The sequence below is a fragment of the Eucyclogobius newberryi genome, unplaced genomic scaffold (assembly GCF_026437365.1).
Source record: "Eucyclogobius newberryi isolate DKJ021-1_F unplaced genomic scaffold, fEucNew1.0.hap1 SCAF_11, whole genome shotgun sequence".
NCBI classification, from domain to species: Eukaryota; Metazoa; Chordata; class Actinopteri; order Gobiiformes; family Gobiidae; genus Eucyclogobius; species Eucyclogobius newberryi.
Window position 1 is genome coordinate 24,166,354 of NW_027315735.1, and position 21,735 is coordinate 24,188,088.

General features: G+C 39.9%; 4 protein-coding genes across 5 annotated transcripts; 3 read left to right on the forward strand and 1 right to left on the reverse strand.

Moving 5' to 3' along the window:
* The first annotated feature begins 1,625 nt into the window (after window positions 1-1,625).
* tcof1 (treacle ribosome biogenesis factor 1) lies at window positions 1,626-8,713 on the forward strand. The gene is made up of 8 exons (XM_072439541.1): window positions 1,626-1,874; window positions 2,460-2,512; window positions 2,588-2,664; window positions 5,737-5,795; window positions 5,870-6,032; window positions 6,662-7,894; window positions 8,339-8,418; window positions 8,496-8,713. Exons 1-8 carry the CDS (start codon window positions 1,773-1,775, stop codon window positions 8,535-8,537), a joined length of 1,809 nt encoding a protein of 602 aa, XP_072295642.1. The 5' UTR covers window positions 1,626-1,772; the 3' UTR covers window positions 8,538-8,713.
* A 325-nt stretch (window positions 8,714-9,038) lies between these two features.
* tmco6 (transmembrane and coiled-coil domains 6) lies at window positions 9,039-15,823 on the forward strand. The gene is made up of 12 exons (XM_072439551.1): window positions 9,039-9,298; window positions 9,386-9,471; window positions 10,151-10,263; window positions 10,441-10,622; window positions 10,822-10,928; window positions 12,202-12,293; window positions 12,372-12,488; window positions 12,586-12,703; window positions 13,889-14,066; window positions 14,921-15,015; window positions 15,094-15,261; window positions 15,339-15,823. The coding sequence occupies exons 1-12, from the start codon at window positions 9,214-9,216 to the stop codon at window positions 15,465-15,467; spliced, it is 1,470 nt and encodes a 489-aa protein (XP_072295652.1). The 5' UTR covers window positions 9,039-9,213; the 3' UTR covers window positions 15,468-15,823.
* A 195-nt stretch (window positions 15,824-16,018) lies between these two features.
* Window positions 16,019-17,909, forward strand: LOC140354522 (uncharacterized). 2 transcript variants are annotated; one of them, XM_072439561.1, is made up of 7 exons: window positions 16,019-16,257; window positions 16,331-16,490; window positions 16,593-16,715; window positions 17,260-17,316; window positions 17,400-17,537; window positions 17,610-17,723; window positions 17,807-17,909. In XM_072439561.1, the coding sequence occupies exons 1-7, from the start codon at window positions 16,034-16,036 to the stop codon at window positions 17,897-17,899; spliced, it is 909 nt and encodes a 302-aa protein (XP_072295662.1). In that variant the 5' UTR covers window positions 16,019-16,033; the 3' UTR covers window positions 17,900-17,909. The 2 variants fall into 2 exon arrangements, with proteins under 2 accessions (XP_072295662.1, XP_072295667.1); XM_072439566.1 differs by having other exon boundaries at window positions 16,185-16,257; window positions 16,359-16,490.
* Window positions 17,910-18,431: 522 nt separating this feature from the next.
* Window positions 18,432-20,316, reverse strand: aldob (aldolase b, fructose-bisphosphate). The gene is made up of 8 exons (XM_072439577.1): window positions 20,204-20,316; window positions 19,916-20,127; window positions 19,784-19,838; window positions 19,558-19,718; window positions 19,393-19,476; window positions 19,147-19,321; window positions 18,878-19,077; window positions 18,432-18,673 (listed from the first exon to the last, which is right to left on the reverse strand). The coding sequence occupies exons 1-8, from the start codon at window positions 20,313-20,315 to the stop codon at window positions 18,578-18,580; spliced, it is 1,095 nt and encodes a 364-aa protein (XP_072295678.1). The 5' UTR covers window position 20,316; the 3' UTR covers window positions 18,432-18,577.
* Between the last annotated feature and the right edge of the window lie 1,419 nt (window positions 20,317-21,735).

The following is a 21,735-nucleotide window of genomic DNA, read 5'->3' on the forward strand; positions in this document are numbered from 1 at the left end:
CACTCAGTGCCAAAACGCTTGCTTTAATATATCCGAGTTCATCTTGTCCGGCTGCAGCTCTCAACAAATGCACCTTTGTTCGTCGCGTTTGAGCAACATTTTTTCTTGCCACTGTGGCGGATTTACCAAGTCCATGTTTTCTCTATTTAATCATCTGTATACATTTTCATTTGAAACTTAGTTGTGATTGATGAGCAATAACTCCGTGAAAAAAGTTTGTATTTGTTTTTTCCTTTGAACTTTTTTATTAGTCTGGGAAGTGTTTGTGATATTAATGACGATGTGAATAATTAATATGTCAAATGTCCCGTCGACAACTCCAACACAGAAATCAAAGTATGACTCTTACTTATAAGTGAGACCGCACAAGTTGACATCAGGATATTTGACTTGGCCTTGTTGAATCGTTGCAGCAGCAGCACCTGAGCAAACCAGAAATGATGTATTATGAAGTTATAAACACGGATCTACAGAGAGGTACTTAGTTTATGGAAACATTTTACATTAAGTCTTGAACGGAATGTTTTGATAATGAATTTAGTCATCGTGTTTAAATGAGTGAGATTTGAAGGGATCATTAAGTGGTCTATTAACATGGATTTATTACAGAAAGGTAGTGCTAACAGATTTAGGCACATTAAGGTTCCCCAATAATAATATATCTCAAAGGCACATTTTGGCAATTACCTGCAGAGTGGGCCCAGATGTAAGCAACTAAACAGGAGGAATGTATATAGATTTATTTCCTGAAACATGGTACTATTTAAAAGGGTCTCTTTCCCCTCTCCAAATCATCAAACGCCAAATAAACTAATCTACAAAAAAAAATCCCTTTTAACTGAGCTTAACCGATGTATTTATACATCAATTTGAATTACTTTGGTGGGTTTAACCTGTAAAACCAAAGACTTAGAGCTCTTTAAATTTGCACTATTTGCACTTTCTGGTTTCAAAGGACATTGCTTTGCTTAGAATGTTCCTCATAAAATGGCAGCAAACTTTTATCTTGCACTTATTCAGTTATAAATTGTTTTATTGCTCAAAAAGACTGTTGTCTCTCCACAGATCTGACCTGTGACTTGGCCTGGTGAAATCATATGCTTGTCTCCAGAGTTTTATCATGTAAAAGCGTTACTGTGAAAAATCCCTGAAAAGTTATATGGTGCACCTTTGATAATGTTTTTTTTTTTTTTTTTTTTTTTAACTTGTAAATATGTTTATTGTTCAGGAGATCACTAAATAATTGTTGATGTGTATATATTTGAACGACAGGTCAAACCGTTTCAGCTTCACAACTAATTAACAAGTCCGCTATGTTTGTGTTGCTTGAATAATTGATTTATGATGTTGCTGCTATAAAAAGTTGTAACTTATATGCCTTATATGATATTTGAATAGATCCATGCTATGTTATGAGTTAGCTACAAAGAGATGTCCAACTACTAATAAACACACATATTTGTTGTGTATTATTTATTAATGGAGCACTTAGAGTGTTTGGTTGGAAAAATAGTTTTGTACTATTCTTTTAATATGTTATACCTTTTATTCAGTGTCAGTAGCACGATCGGTTGGAGACTACCGGTAGTTATTCTGTCGGACTTCAACTCCCATAGTGCTTTGCGACAGCCGGTGACCAAAACTACATCCGGAGTTCAAAGTGTGGCCATGTGTGTTCTGTAGGAAAGGCGTTTCTGTGCAATTCAAATACCAGATTTGACTATGAAACCTGATTCAGTTGTTATTTTAAAGTATTTTTACATTCGTCCGATATGAGCGCGTCAAACCCGGAGCTGATCCCGTTGATCTACCGATACCTGAAGGAGCACGGCTTCAGCACGGCCGCAGAGGAGCTGCAGAAGACCAGCCTACAGGTCAACACTGCGCACGAGATACTACCGTGGATGTATTATATTACAACTTATAAAGAGTGTGTTTCCTCTTTTGGAAATGTAGCCGACAACAACACGAACACTTTGCATGATCTTCTGTTGCTTTAAGTGCACTTTAAATGTGGGAGAAACGAAACTTAAAACAGGACTCACGCTTTTCAAAGACCTAAAACAATATTAACGAAACGCACTTTATTGCATCTTCATAGTAATTACAATGTCACACCAGTGTTGTAATGATCGAAAATCTGATACTAATCGATCCCATACTAGTATCGATACTTTCCTGAACAGTTCTGGGATGATCTTGAATTTTATAAGAACAAAGAAAAAATGTATAAGTGTCGTATATTAAAATTACTATTATGTATTGAAAATCAAATTATATTGTTTAAAAAAAAATGAAATGTTTTGTATAATTATCAAATTGGTGTAGGTGTTTCAGTATTGTGATCATGAACACCATGTTACACTCTACTAATTTATTCTGTGTCATTTTTCCTAATGTTAAAGTTTGTTTTAAGTTTGTGTGCTGCTGCTGATATTTTTTTTCATTCAATCTCGTAGCATGAAGCACCAACATCCACTTCGTTACGGGACATCTACAGCTCATGGTTAAAGTGGGTACATTTGTGTAAAGCTGTTAATGTGTGTTTGCATTCTCAGATTTAATACATTTTTTGTTTCAACCACAGGTCTTCCAAGAGAAAAAAAAAGTCTGCTAAATCAAAATGCTCAACTCCAGACAAGAAACAAACAAAACCCAAAAAAGGTGTGACACATGTTTGCTTCATAATTGTTTTTTAACATGATACAGTTTCTGGAAATGCCGTCCAACTGATCAAAACTGAGCCCTCAAGCAAAGTTATTTATTATTTAGCTGTAATTTAGTTATTTTTGCTTAATTCAACAACGTCTATTTTTTCTAACTGAGTCCAGATGACTACAACTGAAGCTTTTTCTACTATGGAACACACCTGGACGAATGAGGGATTACACCGACATATTTCCAAGAATTTTGGGCCTAAAACCTTGGATTTAGTTCGGGAACTCGAATCCGTAGTCAAGAAACTAGCAGACAACAGGAACCACTTGAGGTTCAATCTTAGATGCAGACAGAACAACATGATCCCGAAGAGCCTGCAGATCAAATCACCGGTCAAAGGACACAGAGCAGAGAAAATTTGGAGAAGGAGCCTTATGCAGATGCTCAGTGAAAGGATCCAGGAAAACAACGTCAGAATTGATAAATTGAAAGACAGAACAGGAACTTTACAGGAGAAATTAACCAGCATACTCCCTGAAGAAGCTTTCAAAAGAGTGCTGGATTTTACACAGACAGCACAAGAAGCACAGCACAGGAAGTGCAAGTTCAACTTTCTTTTGAACAAAAAGAATGCAGGTGAGGTCGAGCTAGACATTAGGACTGAGACAGACAAATTAGTGACCAGCAAAAACAATTGGATTAAGAACCTATCAGATCGTGTCCTGACACAGGCAGAGAAGGACGTGCTCTCTAAAGGGCTCAACTTTTCTGTCACCTCTAAACACATCCCTACAGAGGACTACATCACAGCCACTGAAACGGCAATTAGGAACAACAAAATGACTGAATCGGAGGCTGCAGACCTGAGGTTACGTGTCACAGCGACTCTGAAGAGTGCCAAACCACCACCATCAAATATCACATCTGAAGAGAGAAAAGCACTTTCAGCACTAGAAAAAGATCACAGCATCAACATCCTCCCAGCAGACAAGGGACGTTGCACTGTGATTCTCAACGCAGCTGATTACGAAGCCAAAGTCCACACCCTCCTCGAGGACACGACCACATACGAACGCTTGAAAAGAGATCCGACCAGTGGCTACAAGAAGAAAGTGATAGACTGTTTACAAAGGCTGGAAAAAGAGGAAGTGATAGACCGGCCTCTGTATTACAGACTGTATCCTGGGGAAGCTATGCCATGCATTTATGGCCTTCCAAAAATACACAAAAAGGAGGTTCCACTCAGACCCATAGTGTGCAGCACAGATTCCATCACTTACAATGTGGCCAAGCATTTAACAACTATATTGGCTCCACTTGTGGGGAATTTGGAACATCATGTGGAAAACACGCACAACTTTGTGGATAAAGTGAAACATCTCCAACTGGACCCAGATGACCTCATGGTTTCATATGATGTTGTGTCCCTGTTCACCTGCATCCCGACCTCTGATGCAGTAGCAGCAGTGAGGATCAGACTGCAGGAAGACACCACCCTACAGGAAAGGACCAAACTGACACCTGAACACATATGTAAACTGTCTGAACACCTGAATCTGTCTGAACACCACTTACTTTCAATTCCGGGGACAATTTTACAGACAGATTCATGGCTGTGCCATGGGCTCGCCCGTCTCTCCCATAGTGGCCAACCTGTACATGGAGCACTTTGAGAAGAAGGCACTGTCCTCCTTCTCAGGCATAGCCCCAAAACTGTGGCTTCGCTATGTTGATGATACTTTTGTAACAATCAAGCAACAAGAGTTGGAAACCTTCTCTGATCACATCAATGCTGTGGACCCACATATCAGGTTTACAAGAGAAGACGCTAAGGAGAATCGCTTGGCCTTTCTTGATTGTTCCACGATCAGAGGAGAGGACGGGAAACTCCAAATAGAAGTATATAGGAAACCTACACACACGGACCAGTATCTGCTCTTTGGCTCAAACCACCCACTACAGCACAAGCTGGGTGTGATCAGAACCTTACAACACAGAGCTCAAGGTGTGCCCACCAGCTCAGAGGGCAAGAAGAAAGAGGAAAAACATGTCCGTAATACCCCGCTTGGGCTCTCAACAGAGTGAAGAGAACCAAGAAGCAGGACAAAAGGAAAACTGAACAGAGAAGGAAGGGTGTTTCTATCCCTTATGTCTTTGGCCTGTCGGAAAAAACAGCAGAGAATTTTTAGACAATATGAAGTCCCTGTTTATTTTAAACCAGGAAACACTTTAAGACAAAAACTGGTTCATCCTAAGGACAAGTTGCCGACTCAAAAACAGAGCAATGTAGTTTATTCTATCCAATGCAGTGAAGAAAGCTGTAAAGAACGGTACATAGGTGAGACGAAACAGCCTCTACACAAGAGGCTTTATCAGCACAGAAGAAATACAAGTTCAGGACCACAGAGTGCCGTGCATCTCCATCTTGAAGCCTCTAATCACTCGTTTGAAGACGGTGAGGTGAAGGTTTTAAGCAGGGAGAAAAGATGGTTTGAAAGAGGAGTCAAGGAAGCTATTTTTTTTAAAAAAGAAAAACCTTCTTTAAACAGAAACGGAGGTCTAAGGTTCAATCTTCCTGTAGTCTACAATGGTATACTGAACCCCTGGAGAGGTAGAGGACCAGTACCAGGACATTTAGATGCTAATCAGGTACTCCGGGTGGGTGAGCCAGGGTCTCACAAAGACAAAGGGGAGACTAATAGCCCATTAAAGGGTTGAATAGGCTCAGTAGATACCAAGAGGGTAAGTTTCTGTTGAAACAAGCAACTCTTTCCACTTCAGGAAGGCTCCTCCCAATGGGCTGGACTTACCACAGAATAGTATAAATATCGGAGTTCTCGACCTAAATTCTTTTATTGACAATGACTCTTGGATGAGAGTCGAAACGTCTATTTTTTCTAACTGAGTCCAGATGACTACAACTGAAGCCTTTTCTACTATTAATTCAACAAGACACACTAGGGCAAAGCTTGTAGGGTTCATTCTTGGTCCTTGCCTTCTGTAAAGGAATACTAATCTGTAGTGACCTCTGCTGGTTCTTTAAAGTGACCAGAATCTGGTTTGCTCTTTATATTACAGCTGCACAGAATAAAAAGACAGACAAAACGACTAAACAGCCAGCATCTCCAAATAAAAAGGTAAGATTTTCTACTTTTTTGTCCTTGCAAAAGACTATTTTCTCCATATTTACTGATAAAGCACTCTCATTTAGTCCCCGACAAAACGGAAAAAGGGTGATGGAAAAGCGACAGAAAAAAATGCCAAATCTACGGAGTCAAAAACTCAGAAGAAAAAAGGCGATGACGGCGAGAACTCTGACTCCGACAGCAGTTTGGACGTGGAGAAGTGGATGAAGCTTGTTGAGCAGATGACAGGTACAGCACTGTGATGGTGTAGAGTTGGGAAATACTTTAAATGCATTGAATGAAGGTAGTATACATGTCATTATTATGGTACAAGTTAGACGCCATGACATTTACCATGAGTCATGATCATTTATACTGTTGGTCATGTGTGAAATTGGGAACACAAAACATAAAATTCCTGATATGGGAGCAGTCGGTCATACAATATTTCTAAGAAGCTGACAAAATCTGCTGTACAAATACATTAGCCAAAATGATTTAAGAAGTTACATTACGAATCCTGGATCAATAGTAAGTAAGTAAAACCATAAAGTAAATCTGAGGGAATTACTTTATTTTGTGTTTGAACTTGGACTCCTGTATTTTGCATCTTAAAATCTCCATTGTTTTACTCTCATGGCATTACCAGTATTCCCATGCTAACTACTTTACCAACTTACATGTTATTAAGCATCCGTACTTTTAATTTGTACATTTAAACAGTCTTAGTAATACTTTATTTGTACTTCATTTTTGTAACATTTGAGTTTACTGCGCTTCGGAATGATCATTTATCGCTTCATTGCACTTCATTGTGCTTAATTTCATCCAGTCTTTTGAATATTTGTTGGCTGATTATATTTGCTGTCTTTATGCAGATGCCGACCGGGCTAAAGTGGACGCCTTCGACGCACTGGCCGCTCCTGAACCCAAAAAACCGAGGGTGAGAAAGTCTCGAGCCAAACCAAAACCCAACACGGAAACTGCCGCCAACGCGCAGGACCAACAGAGTAAAACTTCTGACAATGCTACTGAGGACGTCGTGGCTCAAAGTAATCCAACGAAAAAGAGTCGCTCTAAAAGAAAAGCACCCGTCGCCGCTTTGGACAGCTCAACTCGAGAGGAAAACGTTGAAACGCCAGTCGCGAATGTCGTTTTGACGCCAAAACGGAGCCTCAAAAAAGAGAAAAGGAAAGCTGACACAGAGCCCGCCACGGAGCCCGCCACGGAGCCCGCCACGGAGCCCGCCACGGAGCCCGCCACGGAGCCTGCCGCAAAGCCCAAACGGAAAAAGAAGAAGGCTGCAACTCCAAATAATGCAACAGATGGAGAAAATGTAGACCGTAATGAAGATGCTGAAACGGGTAACCCAACTGAAATCAAACCAACAGAAGGAAGTGAAGAGAACAATCGTCAAACTGAGCCGAAAAAGAAAAAGAAGAAAGGCGCCACTGAAAATACGGTAACTGCAAATGCTTCAGGCGGAGTTGCTGACAAAAATGTAGACGCTAATAAAGATGCTGAAACAGGTAAACTAACAACGGAAGGTCAAGAAAACACTGCCAATCTTTCAACTGAGACCAAAAAGAAAAAGAAGAAAAAGGCTGCTGAAGGCAACATGGAACAAACTGTTGAAAAAACTGCCAAAAATACAGTAGAGGAATTGAATGGTAACCTGATAACAGAAGACGTAACTAGTTTGTTAAATGCAGAGTCTGAAATGAAAGTAAAAAAGAAGAAGAAGAAAAAGGACAAAGCTAAAGAGGACGGAGAGCAAACGGTTACTGAAACAATAGACAACGCTGTAACCAGTGAAGAAACTTGTGAGAGAACGGCAGAAGAATCCACTCAGGGCACAGACGATGTGGCCCCTAAAAAGAAGAGAAAGAAAAAGGACAAGAGCAAAGAGGAATTGGAGGGGACTTTGCAGCCGGAAAATGTTGTTGTCGAGATTGTGGCTGTTGAGGAAAATACACAGCAAATAATTGTGAAAAAGAAAAAGAAGAAAAAGGAGGGTCAAGTACATGTGGGAACAGAGGGAGTCAATGGAAAAGAAGCTGAGGAAACTCCAGATCCACCGTCCACTCCAAAGACGCCAGGCTCAAAGAAAAGTGAGTGTGGTGCTATGGGCTCTGCTGTCGTATTCAGAATGATTACTGTTTCTGATCCAAGGGAGGTGGACATTCATATAACCAGTAAAAAGTAGGCCCAGTACCCAGTAAAAATCTGTTCAGTACTGACTAGGTATTGAGGAGTATACATTTCCATGTCAAAATATTGATACTTAAAAATCTCTTAAATTTATCTAATAGATTAATTTATATTTTGGTTTATCTGCACAGTTTAAGGAAGTAACCTTTCTACTCCAGTGGAAAATTATTGGAAGTAAAGGAGTTTTCTAGGCCATGTATTCCTTTATCACATTGAATCAAAAATACTTGTCATAATTGCTTACACTTTAGCAGTGAAACTAGCGCCAGGGCAGAGCAGCCAAAAACATGAACGTATGTGATGTAGATTCCTCAGTCCTAACTCATTTCTATTTCTTATTTCAGAGAAGCACAAGTTGCTCACAGAGGAGCTCGCTAAAGCAGATGCTGCGTCACAGATACAAGAAAGTGAGACTCCAAAAAAGGTAACATTAATTTTGGAAATAAGGATATTCTTTACCAAAATATTTTTTTTAATTTCTATTTTTAAATTATTTCACAGAAAAAGAAAACATCCTCCAAGAGCAAGGAAACAGAAAGTTAACACTGCAGAGGCTGCATCTTTTTATCCAATTTCTCCCTGTGGTACATTTTTTAAGACTTTTAATTGTGAAGGTTTTTTATTCTTTTATACTGTTTGCTATAACATGTACAATTTTATATATATATTATAAATATTTGTCCTAAAATCTGGAGCGAGATAAAAATCATGTGATACTAAAAACTCAATGAACTATTTCAATATTTTTGGTAAAAACTTATTTTTCTTTTCTAGAAGAGTAGAAGAGTACTACAAATATGTTTTAAATGTCAGTGTTTAGGCATTACTGCAGATCCTCTAATGCACTGTATTCATTTATAATTTACTCCTAGTATTTTTTTATGATGCAAACTGTACAGCAAGATACTTATTCAATCCATGCCCATGTTGATCAGATCACCCACTTTTCAGATCAATTAAAAAATGTACGTGAATCAGGAAAAAAAATTAATAAAAAAAAATATACTTGTTGTTACATATGTTTGTCGCTTGGTGGCGGTGTGTTCACAGCCGTAACAGCCCGTGTCGTTGAAGAAGAACGGCTTGAATGCACAGCTGTTTCGTGATGTTAAACTTTCGACTTGTTTTATTCAAATATCACTTAATTGCCTTCCGTGGACATGCGTCAGATCTCTCCTCACGGCATTATCACTTATTTATAAACTTATAAATAATACTGATGTGGCGTTTGAACAAAGTTGGCCATAAATCCAGTCATCCTGACCCGGAGCAGCTCAGACTGAAGAGACGAGAGCAGGAGAAAGGTAACGGGGAAAACTACAATTTATGACTGATTTAATCCTTTTAATTGATGTTTTTGTTACTAACGCAAAACTCTGCTGTGTGTGCAGCTCTGAGGCAAGCTCGCAGAGACAGACAGCTCTTCAGCAAGAGACTCCTGCTCAGTGAAGACGAGGAGCACAACACAGAGGCACAGGTCAATGTAAACATGATATAATGTCCACTCCATAGATCCACAAAGGTTTAAAAATGCATGTATTCTTAATTACTGGAATGGAGGCGAAATTTAAGTTGATTACAATGTGATTTCAATGGAAAAACTGGGATTAGCCTCAGAATATCACCAAATGTTTTTTTTTTTAAATCAAGGTGGTTTTGGCAGATAAAAAGCACTCATAATGTAAGTGATATAAAAGCATGGTCCAAAGCTATTTACAATTGTTTTTTACACATTTTGTTTATTTAATTGGAGATGGTGATAAACATGTAGCATTTTGACTTAATAGAAAATCTAGATTATCTTTTATTTTATAACACTAATACTTACAGAAATATTGACTCTGCAATCGTTTTCCATTTTATCTGCAGATGTATTATGTTTTACCACTAGTGTTGGGAAAATACTGTTCATAATAATACTATTTTGGAGTGACTGTATTCTGATACAGTTGTTTTCATTTCAGAATACAGTTACTTTCATAAAATCAAAGAAGTACATTGTGATATTTAAGCATGTCATTTAGAAAACATTGCTCATTGTTTTGAGCAACATTTTCTCCAATTGCTACAAAAGAATTGCCTAACCTGCGGTGCTAGAAATCCAAAATTGGCTGCTATTTTTATGACCACTTACAACCTGCTTGTGTCTCCTGCAGGATGTGGTCAGTTTGTTTCAGCGTCTTCAGAAATGTGGTCCAGAGAAAGAGTCCTCCCTGAAAGCCTTGAGACGAGCCCTGCGTCACCCTCCAGCTCAGGCCACATTTGTCAAGTACAAACTTATTTTATTCTTTTATCGTCATCGTTTTGTGTCATCGTGGGGATTTCTATAGCTTATATTAGGGCTGGACAATACTGTATATCACAGTCCAATCTAATTGTGAATTGGCATAATTATCAAGGCAAACTCTTCATAGGCTCTTGAGCTGATTTGTGTTTTCTTCTTTAGATTGGAGAATAGTGTTCATCTTCTGGTGGGCCTCCTCACTGGCTCCAACGCCGAGTGTCGCTTTCTGGCCGTGCGCTGTCTTCACGAACTGTCCCACTCTCCACACTCCTCCGTCTCGTCGGCCTGTCTCCCGGCGTCTCCGTATCTGCTCACGTACTTATCTGGACAGAGCACACAGTTTACTGCAAGTGCACACATGCAATCAAATACCTTACGTTTAACTCATTTGTTCCTTTTTTTGATCATCAGTTGCGAACTTAAAAGACGCATTGAGTTGATATAGCGTTATTCAAAAAGCAGACAAACTAATAACAATATGATACTCATTTGTAGTAGAAATGTTCAGCCATTTTGAAAGTGGTTTGTGTTGTGTTTCTGAACAGGAGCTGTGCCTTTACACGTTGGGTAATTTGTGTCCTGAAAATGATGCCGTGAAGGAGAAGCTGCTTTCTCAAGGAATAATACCAGCGCTTGCAAATTGTTTAGAGGTAAAATTGCACCTTTCTGTACGTCCTGGGCCTGCACCTGTGCGTTTCACTCAAATCGACAGTCCCAAGAAAAACAGCAAGGGCGTAATTAATTTGATAAAAGTAGCAAGATGAGGTTTCATGTGAGATACTGTTATTTAATTTTAATGTCAAGGCTGAGCAATTGAACACAAACGTTACCACCAACAAGGCTGCGATTTTATAAAATATAATAATTGTCACTAATCAACTATTAGAACAACTGTTGACTATTTTTTTTTAAAAATGATACAAGATTTTTTACTTAACTGTAACTTTATTATCCACTGTAGATGAAATTGGTCTTTAGCATTTAGCGTTATTATGACATGGCAATCAGTCCTTATGTCAAAGCATTACAATCAATAAATATTATAAAAAGGCTGCCAAATTTGGGCGAATATTTCAGCGTGTGAGTACATTTGGCACAATTGATCCTCTCGACACCTTCCTCGTTTAATCTCGGGGTGTCCAAACCTTTTTCATGGAAGGCCACATATTGAAACGTGTACAAATCAGAAGGCTAAAGACTGATGGTCAATACAGCCAATCATTCAAATACTGGCATTTAGAAGAGGTTTGACCAAAGCAACACATCTTTATTCAGATGTCAAACTAGATAGACCAATATATCCGTTGGCCAATATATTTTGAGTGTATCGGCTCTCAGTGTTCGATGATTTTGTTTGGACCAACCAGCCGCTTAAAGAATTCACATAAAGTTTTCTTTAGCACAAAATGGGACCACACAACTCTGCAGTTTGTAGTAAAACATATTTTTGAATGAGTTTTGTGGTGATTAATTATATAATTTGGGGAAAATAATCAAATCGACCCTACATATCGGCTGAACTATGCAGAGGCTATGGGGGCGTCTCTGGATTCTGATTGATTAATATTTGGGACCAAAATTTAAGGTCTGTCTCACACACAAACATGAAAATGCTGAGGTCAGGATTGTGGAGGTTTTCAAAATTTGCCGTAAAAAGTACAGCGGTATGATCATTTTGGGTATTAAATTAAAAAAATGAATCTTCATCAGGTTTAAACTGTATTTTTTTTAATCTATAGCTAAATGAATGGTTAGTTACAGCCCAAACCAACAATAATCCCTTAGCATCACTTGGTTCTCTGTACAAATAAGGCCACAGTATGTATGAACTTCTGCTCCTCTAAGTGACACTATTTCCTGTAGGCGTCTGTAGTTTGTTTCTGAAGCCGTCTTCCTTCTCTACATTTGCTTTCTTGTTGCCAGACCCAGATTCATAACCTGGCATTGGTGGAGGCTGTTGGATTCACACTTTCTCAACTGTTACAAGGCACAAAAACGGCGGAGAAAATTGCACCGTAAGTTTTTTTTTAAATGTCCTCATCGTTTTGCACTCCTCGTAAATAATATCTGTTCATTCCTGTGCGTCTTGTCAGGATCGTTCTGGCCTCGAGTCTCCCTTTGCACTTGTGTTCAGTTCTCTCTCCAGACCCACAGTTCGGTTTGGCTCCGGTGATCGAATGTGCCTGGGCCCTGCATTATCTTATCGGCAGGTGAGGATGGACGGGACGATTTCAGTGCACACATTTGTCCCCAACTGGCTGCAGCTTTTCCATTACCTTTTTTGTTTCTCATTTGTCTTTCATGCAGCGCTCCTGGGGACTGTGGCGTTCTCTTGTCTCGCAGCGCCCTGTCCAAATGCAGTTCCCTGTTAGTATCAATAGGTGGCACCGTTAGTGAGGAAAAGAGAGATGAAGGACTGGAATTGGTAGGCCGCTCCTTATGTCAACCTTCTTCTTCTGCAGAGGGAACAACGAAGCAAATATTTACCCAAGATTAAACCTTTATTAAGCACAACTTGCTATTTTACACTTTTTTAAGTTTTCTTATTATCTTTTAATAATTTTGGCGATCGAAAACCACAGACATGTGAGTGATCGGAGTGTAAAGACATTTACAATTATTAGTTGACATTATTTGGAGATTATAGGAGAGTTTGATGCACACTGAGCATTTTTGATGAAGTTTTACTGCTTAAATACAGACATAAATGTGGATCCCATGATGATATTTAATTTTATCTACAGATATATTACATACTTAAAGGTTGAATGGACGATTTTTTTGACCCAAATCTGAGTTTTATTTCCTCGTGGCGTGGACTGCCAATTATTCCTGCCACGTATCATAAAACGCACCTATCGCTCACCTGCAGCCGCGTCCGGCTCGTCCCCACGTTTCCGCGTGTCTAAGCGCATTGATCTATCATAATGTAGTTCCCTCAGTGTACGGGACAAAATGAAGAAGGAGAAAGACTGTTTTAGCTGTCTCATAAGAGACGGAAATCTACGGGAGAAGAGAGATGTGATGCGATCCGTCGCACTAATAAACAAACACACGTGTGTGTTGTATCAGTCCGCACGTGCGCATGCGCACTTCCGCCTGCGTTCTCTAATCGCCGAAAAATCGTCCATTGCGCCTTTAACACTGATTTCACTTATTGCTAACCGTATATCCACTTTTCTTGCTAGAAATAGTATTTTTTCCATCATTTGAAAGAGAAAAGCAAACTAGTCAACATTTCAGCCGCTGGAAAGTCAAATTGTTTTGCTTCTTTTTTTTTTCTTTTTCTTTTTTTTAATACATTAGCATTTATATTTGATGACTGTGAAATACTGAAAAAAATCTTTTATGCTCAACATTCATTCTTCAACAGTGATGACATGACATTTTAGTGGGTCTATTGTAACCATAGTTTGACTGAATGAATAAATGGCTGTAATTTTATACTCAAAGCAAATGCATGTCAAAAGCAGAGTCTTGTGAATGTCAAATAACTCACACTTTGCATCTGATGACAAGTCAAAGGGCTGAAACTAAATGATGATGGCATAGTTGTGTAGACAAGAAGTGAAATTGAGTATTAAAAGCATGTCATGTTTGTGTTCTGCAGCTTGTCTGGCCCCTCCTGCGTTGCGTGGGTAACCTGCTGTCGTCTTGTCCCGTGGAGAACTTCTCTGCAGAGGTGGATGTTCGACTCCCGGCCGCTCTGTGCGCTCTTCTTAATGTTTACCTGAAGACGCAGCCCGCGCTGGCCCGAGAGGCAGCCTGGACACTCAACAATCTCACAGGTGCCGTCTTCACCTTTGTTTAAGACAGAAATGTGCAATATTCTTACGTTTAGAGCTGGGTGATACGACGAGAAAAATGGAATCATGATCTCACCCTTTTAACAATCTGCTATTTAAGTTATAGCATTATATTGATTCAGTAATTATCTATTCAATGCAGCTCTAAAACACTTTCCACCAATATCTCCTATTTAGTCAGCCAATCACAGTGAAGAGAGAACTGTTAAGAGCAGGAAATTATTCAGCTCTAACGGGCAATAAAAACAGTTTACCTTAATAGTGATCAAATGTAAATCTGATCTGGTTTTAAATAAATCATGAATCATGTATATATTTTTTGACATTTCACATAAATAGTATTTTTACTTTGAGAGGCAAAATTTCCCCTCATGAATCAATGTTTTATTTTCATGAAACTTAATCAATTACTTCATAATTAAATAAATAAATCATAAAAATGTTTATCTTTATCCAACATCTCCTAATATGAAATGTATTCAGCAATATATATTCTTTATCTAATATCTGTCGGATTTTTTTAATTGCTTCTTGTGTTTATAAGATGTTTAAAATGTTTAAGAGCTTTAATAGAGCGTGGGCTTGAACATCGAAAATAAACATTTCCGTAGAGATGCATTATCAAAAACAATGTAAAAAGTTAACACACAAGCCATGGAAATGCTTACCTTTTATCACACAGTTGTGTCCATATACTAAATACAAAAATAAGTTTAATTTTTAGCTTCTTAAAATCTGCTTTTGTTGAACATTCGTCTGTCATGTGACGATACAATCCCGAGCTCTACACTAGTTATTTCATAAAGGGGTGTGTGATTTAAATGTCTCTTCTGCAGCTCACTCGGTTGACTTCTGCTCAGCGCTGCTAACACTAAACCTGGTCCCTGGTCTCATCCAGCTGCTCCCTTTCGCTCAAGGCATCAATACAATGGTGTGTTTTAAGTGCTTATTTTAAATAGTCTTGTTGTCTTCCTTGCAACCATTTAACTGTGGATTTTCCTGTCCAAAGGTTCTCCGGGTTCTTGCAAACGTCACCCACAAGAAAGGGGGCTTTAGTGATCATCTGGTGCATCAGGGTCTGCTCTCTGCTCTCTGCGCCACCCTCAAAATGGCCGACACAGAAATGGTGGTCTTGAGTCTTGAAGTTCTGTTTATGCTGATTGATGGTAACTCACAGGTGACAAAGATAAAAGACACGTTTACTTTGGTCCAGCTGCATTTGTGTAGTTGTTTATTTGACGTTTTTGCTCTCAGGTTGCCGAGGGTTTTGTGAAGCAAGGTGGACTTTCGATAATAGAAGCCCTTCAGTACAACAGTGAAGGAGAGCTGCGTCGGAGAGCACTGTACCTGCTTGAACACAAACTACTATGCCACGCACACTGAGCCAATGCAAAATGTTTTTAAAGTCTTTGTATAAAAATATGACATTTTTAACTTGCAGACGAAAAACAGCAACACTGTAGAATGAACAAAGCACGAGCAATGACTTAATTCATAATGAACAAATGACAAGGCTTAGTCACTACCTCATTAATAGACTAACTCTTAACCAATTCATTAAGTAGTTACTAAGCCTGAGTTTGTTCATTATAAATTAAGTTGTTGCTCATGCTTTATTAAAGCTGGAGTACCTGATTTTCATACAGCGAAAAGAGGAAGTCGTCCTTCACTCTCACAAATCCTTTAGCACTTCGTTAATATTCACATACATTTATTTTTTTTCAGACATTGAAGCTAGTGTGCACAGGTTTCTTTTGTATTTTTGCTGCTTTCCCAATATACGTTTTGAGGGAAAATACTAAATTTACTATTAAGAAAAAAAACAGGTACCCCAGCTTTAAGTCTAATTATTGTACCTTTTATTGTAAAGTGAAATGACATGAACTGTGTGGATGAGTTTACATGTGAACTATTCTGATAGCTACTGTGTACATTTTTAACTCGTCTGAATGTATCATCTCTGTACAAAATGTAACAGTAAAACACAATATGATATTATTGAGCAATCGTGCCTTGTGTGTGAAATAAAAGTGGGCTTGTTCCTCTTCCTGGAAGTTGAGCTGAGGTCAGTTTCCGTCTTGAATCATGATGCTGCTGCCACTCCTCTCAACTCCTCTCACATTTCTCAAACTTCTCCTTTCCACCCACTGTCACCCCCGATAAACAATCAGAGGTGAGTGTTTATCCAGTCAAACACAACATTACACTTCTATTTCACAAAACGCGGTCCGATTCTGTGTCGACAGTGACGGTTGCATCGTGTTTGTTTTTGAGGCCATGATGGAGGACAGTGGGTCAGTCCGAGTCCGGAACACGGCGCGGGGGAACCGGGAGTCGAGCGACACGGAGCTCGGGACCGCGAAGCCTTTGCACCGCTTCGTCCAAAAGGAGCCCAAGAGTCTCGGGGTAGGCACTGCGGACACTGGGCACCGCGGCGGGCACGCGCTCGCGTGTTGACGTTCTGCAGGGCGTTGTCACGTGACCGTCTCCCTCGCCTCTGTGTTCCAGGTGGTCCTGTTGATGTTTGGGGCCGCAGAGCTGCTCATCGGCTTCATAATGGCCCCCGCTGCCGCTGGTGATAAGTTCAACATCTCCACGTTCTTCTACACTCCCTTCTGGCAAGGAGCTCTGGTACTTCAACTATATTCCGTGTGACGAGGAAAGTCTGGTCATTATCCGATTTCTGGCGTTATCGGAGTATTCGAATGTGTTCTCACCTGTGCTGGTTTTAAGGAGCCAAAAATGGACCAAAAGAAAATGTTGAATGGTATATTATGATTCATTGCGTTCGTCTTCCACGTGCATAAGTTACTCTGAAAACACAACTGAACTGGCATGTTACAGGTGTTGGTGTAGTGCTGTAAACACAGGTCAAACCGGGCTAATTATTGGTTTAAATTATGATTATTTACTTATTTCGAACTGGCCATGTAAATAGTAATAATAATAATAACCAGTTCCCCTACAATGTGTATTATGTCAGTGAGCGTATTTACTAAATACGCTCACTGACATAATACACATTGTAGGGGAACTGGTTATTAGGTAATTATCGTGTTATTAATGAAGATACTATTTCTGCTATTATGTTAGGTTGAGGTGGGGAACGAATCAATTTAAATCAACTATTTTACTCAAGCTATATTAATGACACGTTTTACTTTTGTCTTCCTAGTTTATTGTATGTGGAGCTCTGTCCGTTTACACTGGGATTCATCCATCCAAGAAGATGGTAAGTGACACACACACACACACACACACACACACACACCTTACCACTGACTCCTCTGCTTCTTCTACTGCTCTTTTCTCCAGGTTACAGTCTGTCTCTCTCTGTACGTGGTTTCTCTGGTGGGAATCATCGTCTCCTTTGCCTTCAGAATCTTGTCCATGACTTTGCTAGAACATAATCGCTACAGACACTATCAAGACATTTGGACGTCTAAAATAGCAGTGAGTAACAAGCTGCTGTTATTGCCCCATATTACTTTGGAATTATGTTAATGTATGTATTTTTTTGGGTAGGAACTTCTGACTGCATTGGAGATCTTGCTCTTCTTAAGCTCCGTTTGTGTTGCTGGGCTGCTCATTTTCTTGTGTGTTGTTGCTCGGTTAGCTCTGAAGTCGACACACACCCAAGTAAGAGGAAAATGTCTGCGGTTTGTAAAGTAAGTGCGATCTGTGAGCTCTATTGTTCATTTGACAATGCTCTGTGATTTCAGATGATTCTTCACCAGATCCCACCACCAGTAACCGAGACACCACCAGTAACCGAGACACCAACAGTAACCGGGACACCAACAGAGGAAAACTAATCTTATTTCAGCCCTGATGATGCTTTAAAATAAGAAAATCCTCAAAATCTGGCAAATCTCAAATGGACACTTAATTATTATCACTCAACTTAAATACTCCACCACTAATAAAAACTAATATATTAGTATCTAAATCATTTCCAAACCATCTGTATGGCATTTTGTTAAAAAGCTATTGGTTATTAATAAAGGTAACATATAGTATAGTGTTTATATGATGTGCTTGTGTTGTTTAACAATGTTTGCACAATATGCCTTTTTTGTATCAGAAAAAACACCTTGTTTGACTGTGAATGTCTGTTGTTGTGGTAACTATACTGTTACATTGTTATTTGTGTCTCTGTGACGTTACATATGCAATAATGTTCAACTTATTAAATATATTGTGTATATTGTGTCTGTAAGTTTTTAAGTGCCCAGATACATCTTCACTGAAAAGACTTTTCATGAACTATATGCCCAAAAATAAACCTTTTGTTCTCAATACAAAGCAAGATTATGACTTGTTTAAGACACACAACAAGGCCACATATTAGTTACATAGTTTATTCTCAGTTTAAGACAAAAGTAGTTCAAAGGTAAAACATCTACCGCTCTTGATAAGTGACGGCAGATTTTGGTTGTCACATTTTGGTCCATTGTGCAGTTTAGATGAGTCAGCGTTGTTTGCTGTGGTGTTTAATAGATGTAGCTCTCTGTGAATAGAGACTGTGTGGAGGCCTGGCCAGCAGAGCTGCTGGGTTTGTACTCTCCTTTTGAAGCAAGGCCATTGATCTAAAACAGCAGAAAAAATGTCAGCGCAAAGTCACATCTGCTGTTAATGATTGGCCAAAGCGATCTGCGTGTTAGTGCAGGACCCCAAAGACAAAACAACGTCATCATAAATCATTTACCAGAAGTGTTGCATAATGTCTGATAAAAGACACAAAATAATTGTTCCTTGTAATTGTGTAATTGTCTAACTTTGCACACACTTACTTTGGCCCTGGTGCAGAACACTTCCTGAGCAGCAGCTTTGTTCCCGGGCTTGCCCTGCCAGGTGGCAAGTGTCGAGGCCTGCAGAGCGCGGCCGTAGGAGAAGGTGAGTTTCCAAGGGCGATGGAGGGGCACCTGGTTTATGGCGTTCAGATGGACAGAGGCTTCCTCTTCACTCTGACCTCCAGAAAGGAAACAGATTCCTGCAACAAAACAGAGCATGGTTCTTCTTGTTGCATACTTGACAGCTGCAGAATCAGAGTCAGTCTTACCTGGCACAGCAGCTGGGACGGTGCGTCTCAGAGCAGACACTGTTGCCATGGCCACCTCTTGAGGGGTGAATTTCTTTGGACAGGAATGTCCTGGTGTCACCATGTTGGGCTTGAGCAGAGTGCCCTCCAGGTAAACATGATGGTCAGACAGAGCTTTGTACACAGCAGCAAGAACCTAGTGATGAATGAAAACAACAGAGATTAGAGTTAAAACTCACATTTTAGACTGACAAAAAGGCAACCAACCTTTTCGGTGACATATTGGCAACGCTGAAGATCATGTTCTCCATCAGGGAGAATCTCTGGCTCAACGATTGGCACCAGACCGTTCTAAGAAGGAGCACAATGGTTAAAATAGTATAAGTAGACAACTTGACTACTTACATATCAGGGACTTAAGACAAAACACACCTGTTGACAGATGCTGGCGTATCTGGCAAGAACATTTGCGTTCTCTGCGATGGCCAGAGCGGACGGGCAGCTGTCTGAGATCTTGAGCACGCACCGCCACTTAGCGAAGTCACAGCCGTCTTTCTTGTACTGGGCACAGCGCTCGGACAGACCATCCAGACCTACGATAAGGCACGTTAGAAAAGACTACTAATATTTGTTTGTGCAAAGATTTACTTATATATACCTTGAGTGGTGGTTTCCCCATCGGTTCCATTGAACCCTGCTGTGCCCTTGTCCACCTACATCAGACAAACAAACTTAAAGTATAGGTCAAAGTACAAGCACATGCATCAATCTAGTATCTATCTATTATTACCTTGATGCCGACTACAATGCCCTTATCTTTGATGACCTGAGGGAACAGTTTACCACTGTCTGACTTCTGATAGAGCGTCTCGTGGAAGAAGATGACTCCGCCCACACAGTTGGCCATGGACGAGTCGCAGGAGAAGAGGAGGTCCCTGAAGAAGCGTCGGTTCTCCTCTGTGTTTTCTACATTGATTTTCTCGAGGCGCTTTGCCATGGTGCCTTAAACATGATTACAATAGTTATAGACAGACCACTCAAATATAACATCTAGACTGAATGGGAAACAGGAGCACACCTGTAGATTCATCTGCAGCGAGGATGCCCTTTCCTGTGGCCACAATCTTCAGAGCAATGTCAGAGAGCTCTTTCTTCTGATCCGGAGAAAGTGAAGGAAACTGGTGAGTCATTCTGAAAAAGAGAAACATTTAAAGGAGAGTTAGTTTGTTTAGTTTTTGCCCTGACATTTATTAGAAAGTCCTTCCTGACACACCTCCTCAATGGATAGGCCTATTGTTTGTCAACTGGGGTGGACTTTGCTCCAGAGATAAACATCTCTATAACTGTGCATGCAACAAATATAAGCAGGAAAAACGGCTGCAATTCACAAATTCACAACTGACTGGCCTTTAAAAATTAGGCAATGTTAACTGATGTGTAATAACCAGTTTATCCGGTTCCACAATGCAAGGCTTTTTCATTTGCAAAATCTTACAAAGCACTGTGCAACTTGTGTCCCCGTTTCTTCACTAAAGCCTATTTTGTTCTATACAAAAGTTCTCTGAGAAGCATGTGGAGCTGACAAAGGAATGCAAACACACAATGGGAAATACTCACTTGAGGGGGGGGTTGGTCAGTGGTCAGATGGTGAGAAGAGAGTGTAGTCAGCCTCTGCAGCCTCCCAAAGACTTATGGACTGGTTGAGAAGGCCGATCCCCGGGCAGAGGTGAATTTATGGAGCAGAGGAGAGGAGGCGGTGCTGGTGATGTGGCGGGGCGTGTTCCTTCTTACGAACCCATTGGCTCGACATAGCAACAGGGGCGGGCTGCATCAATGATCTTTTGAGAAGTTTTGGTTTACTATTAAGGGTTAAACTAGGGAAGAACAACATGTATCCAAAATGTGCAAAAAGTGTCTGCATTCATGCACGTAGTCTGTTCAAAACACCACGCCCTGCAACACGCCGTAACCTCGTGTGTCAGTGCAACGCAACGCCGGAACACAATGAACAGTTGCAGTTGCAAATCTGGTTTCTCAATCATTCCAGTAAACATCCTAGGCTAAAAGTGCATGGTATTCTGACTTTGTCCTGGATTAATTTGATTGGATGAAATTAGGTTCGTTGCAAGGGGAAAACACACACATTTGCAATGTTTAATTATCCATATGAGATGTACCAAATGCATTGAAATTTGCAAAGTATTGATTGTTTGAAGCCAAATGGGAGTTTCGCACGACCTCATCATGACGTACAGACGAACAGATAAAAACTGCAAACCAGTCTCAGAAAGACTGCACACTTTTACACAACATGAACCTTGCCCTTTGTACAAAGTGCATTTAAATATTGCTGTCCATAGTCCATCATGGTAACAAAGCTCTCTTACATTTAAATACATGAAATAGCACAAACCTTATGCTTGTTTGATTCCAATTATGTCTTTAACATTGTGGTAAGGTAAACGTTTTGTAGTGGATTTGCAGCTTCCTGGGCCTATCCTTGACCTAATAGGGCCGATTTATAAACTCAAATGTATTTCATTGTTGATTTAGGACATAGGATAAATGTAGTTTATGTTGTTACAACTTTGCTTATTCCATTGCCATGTG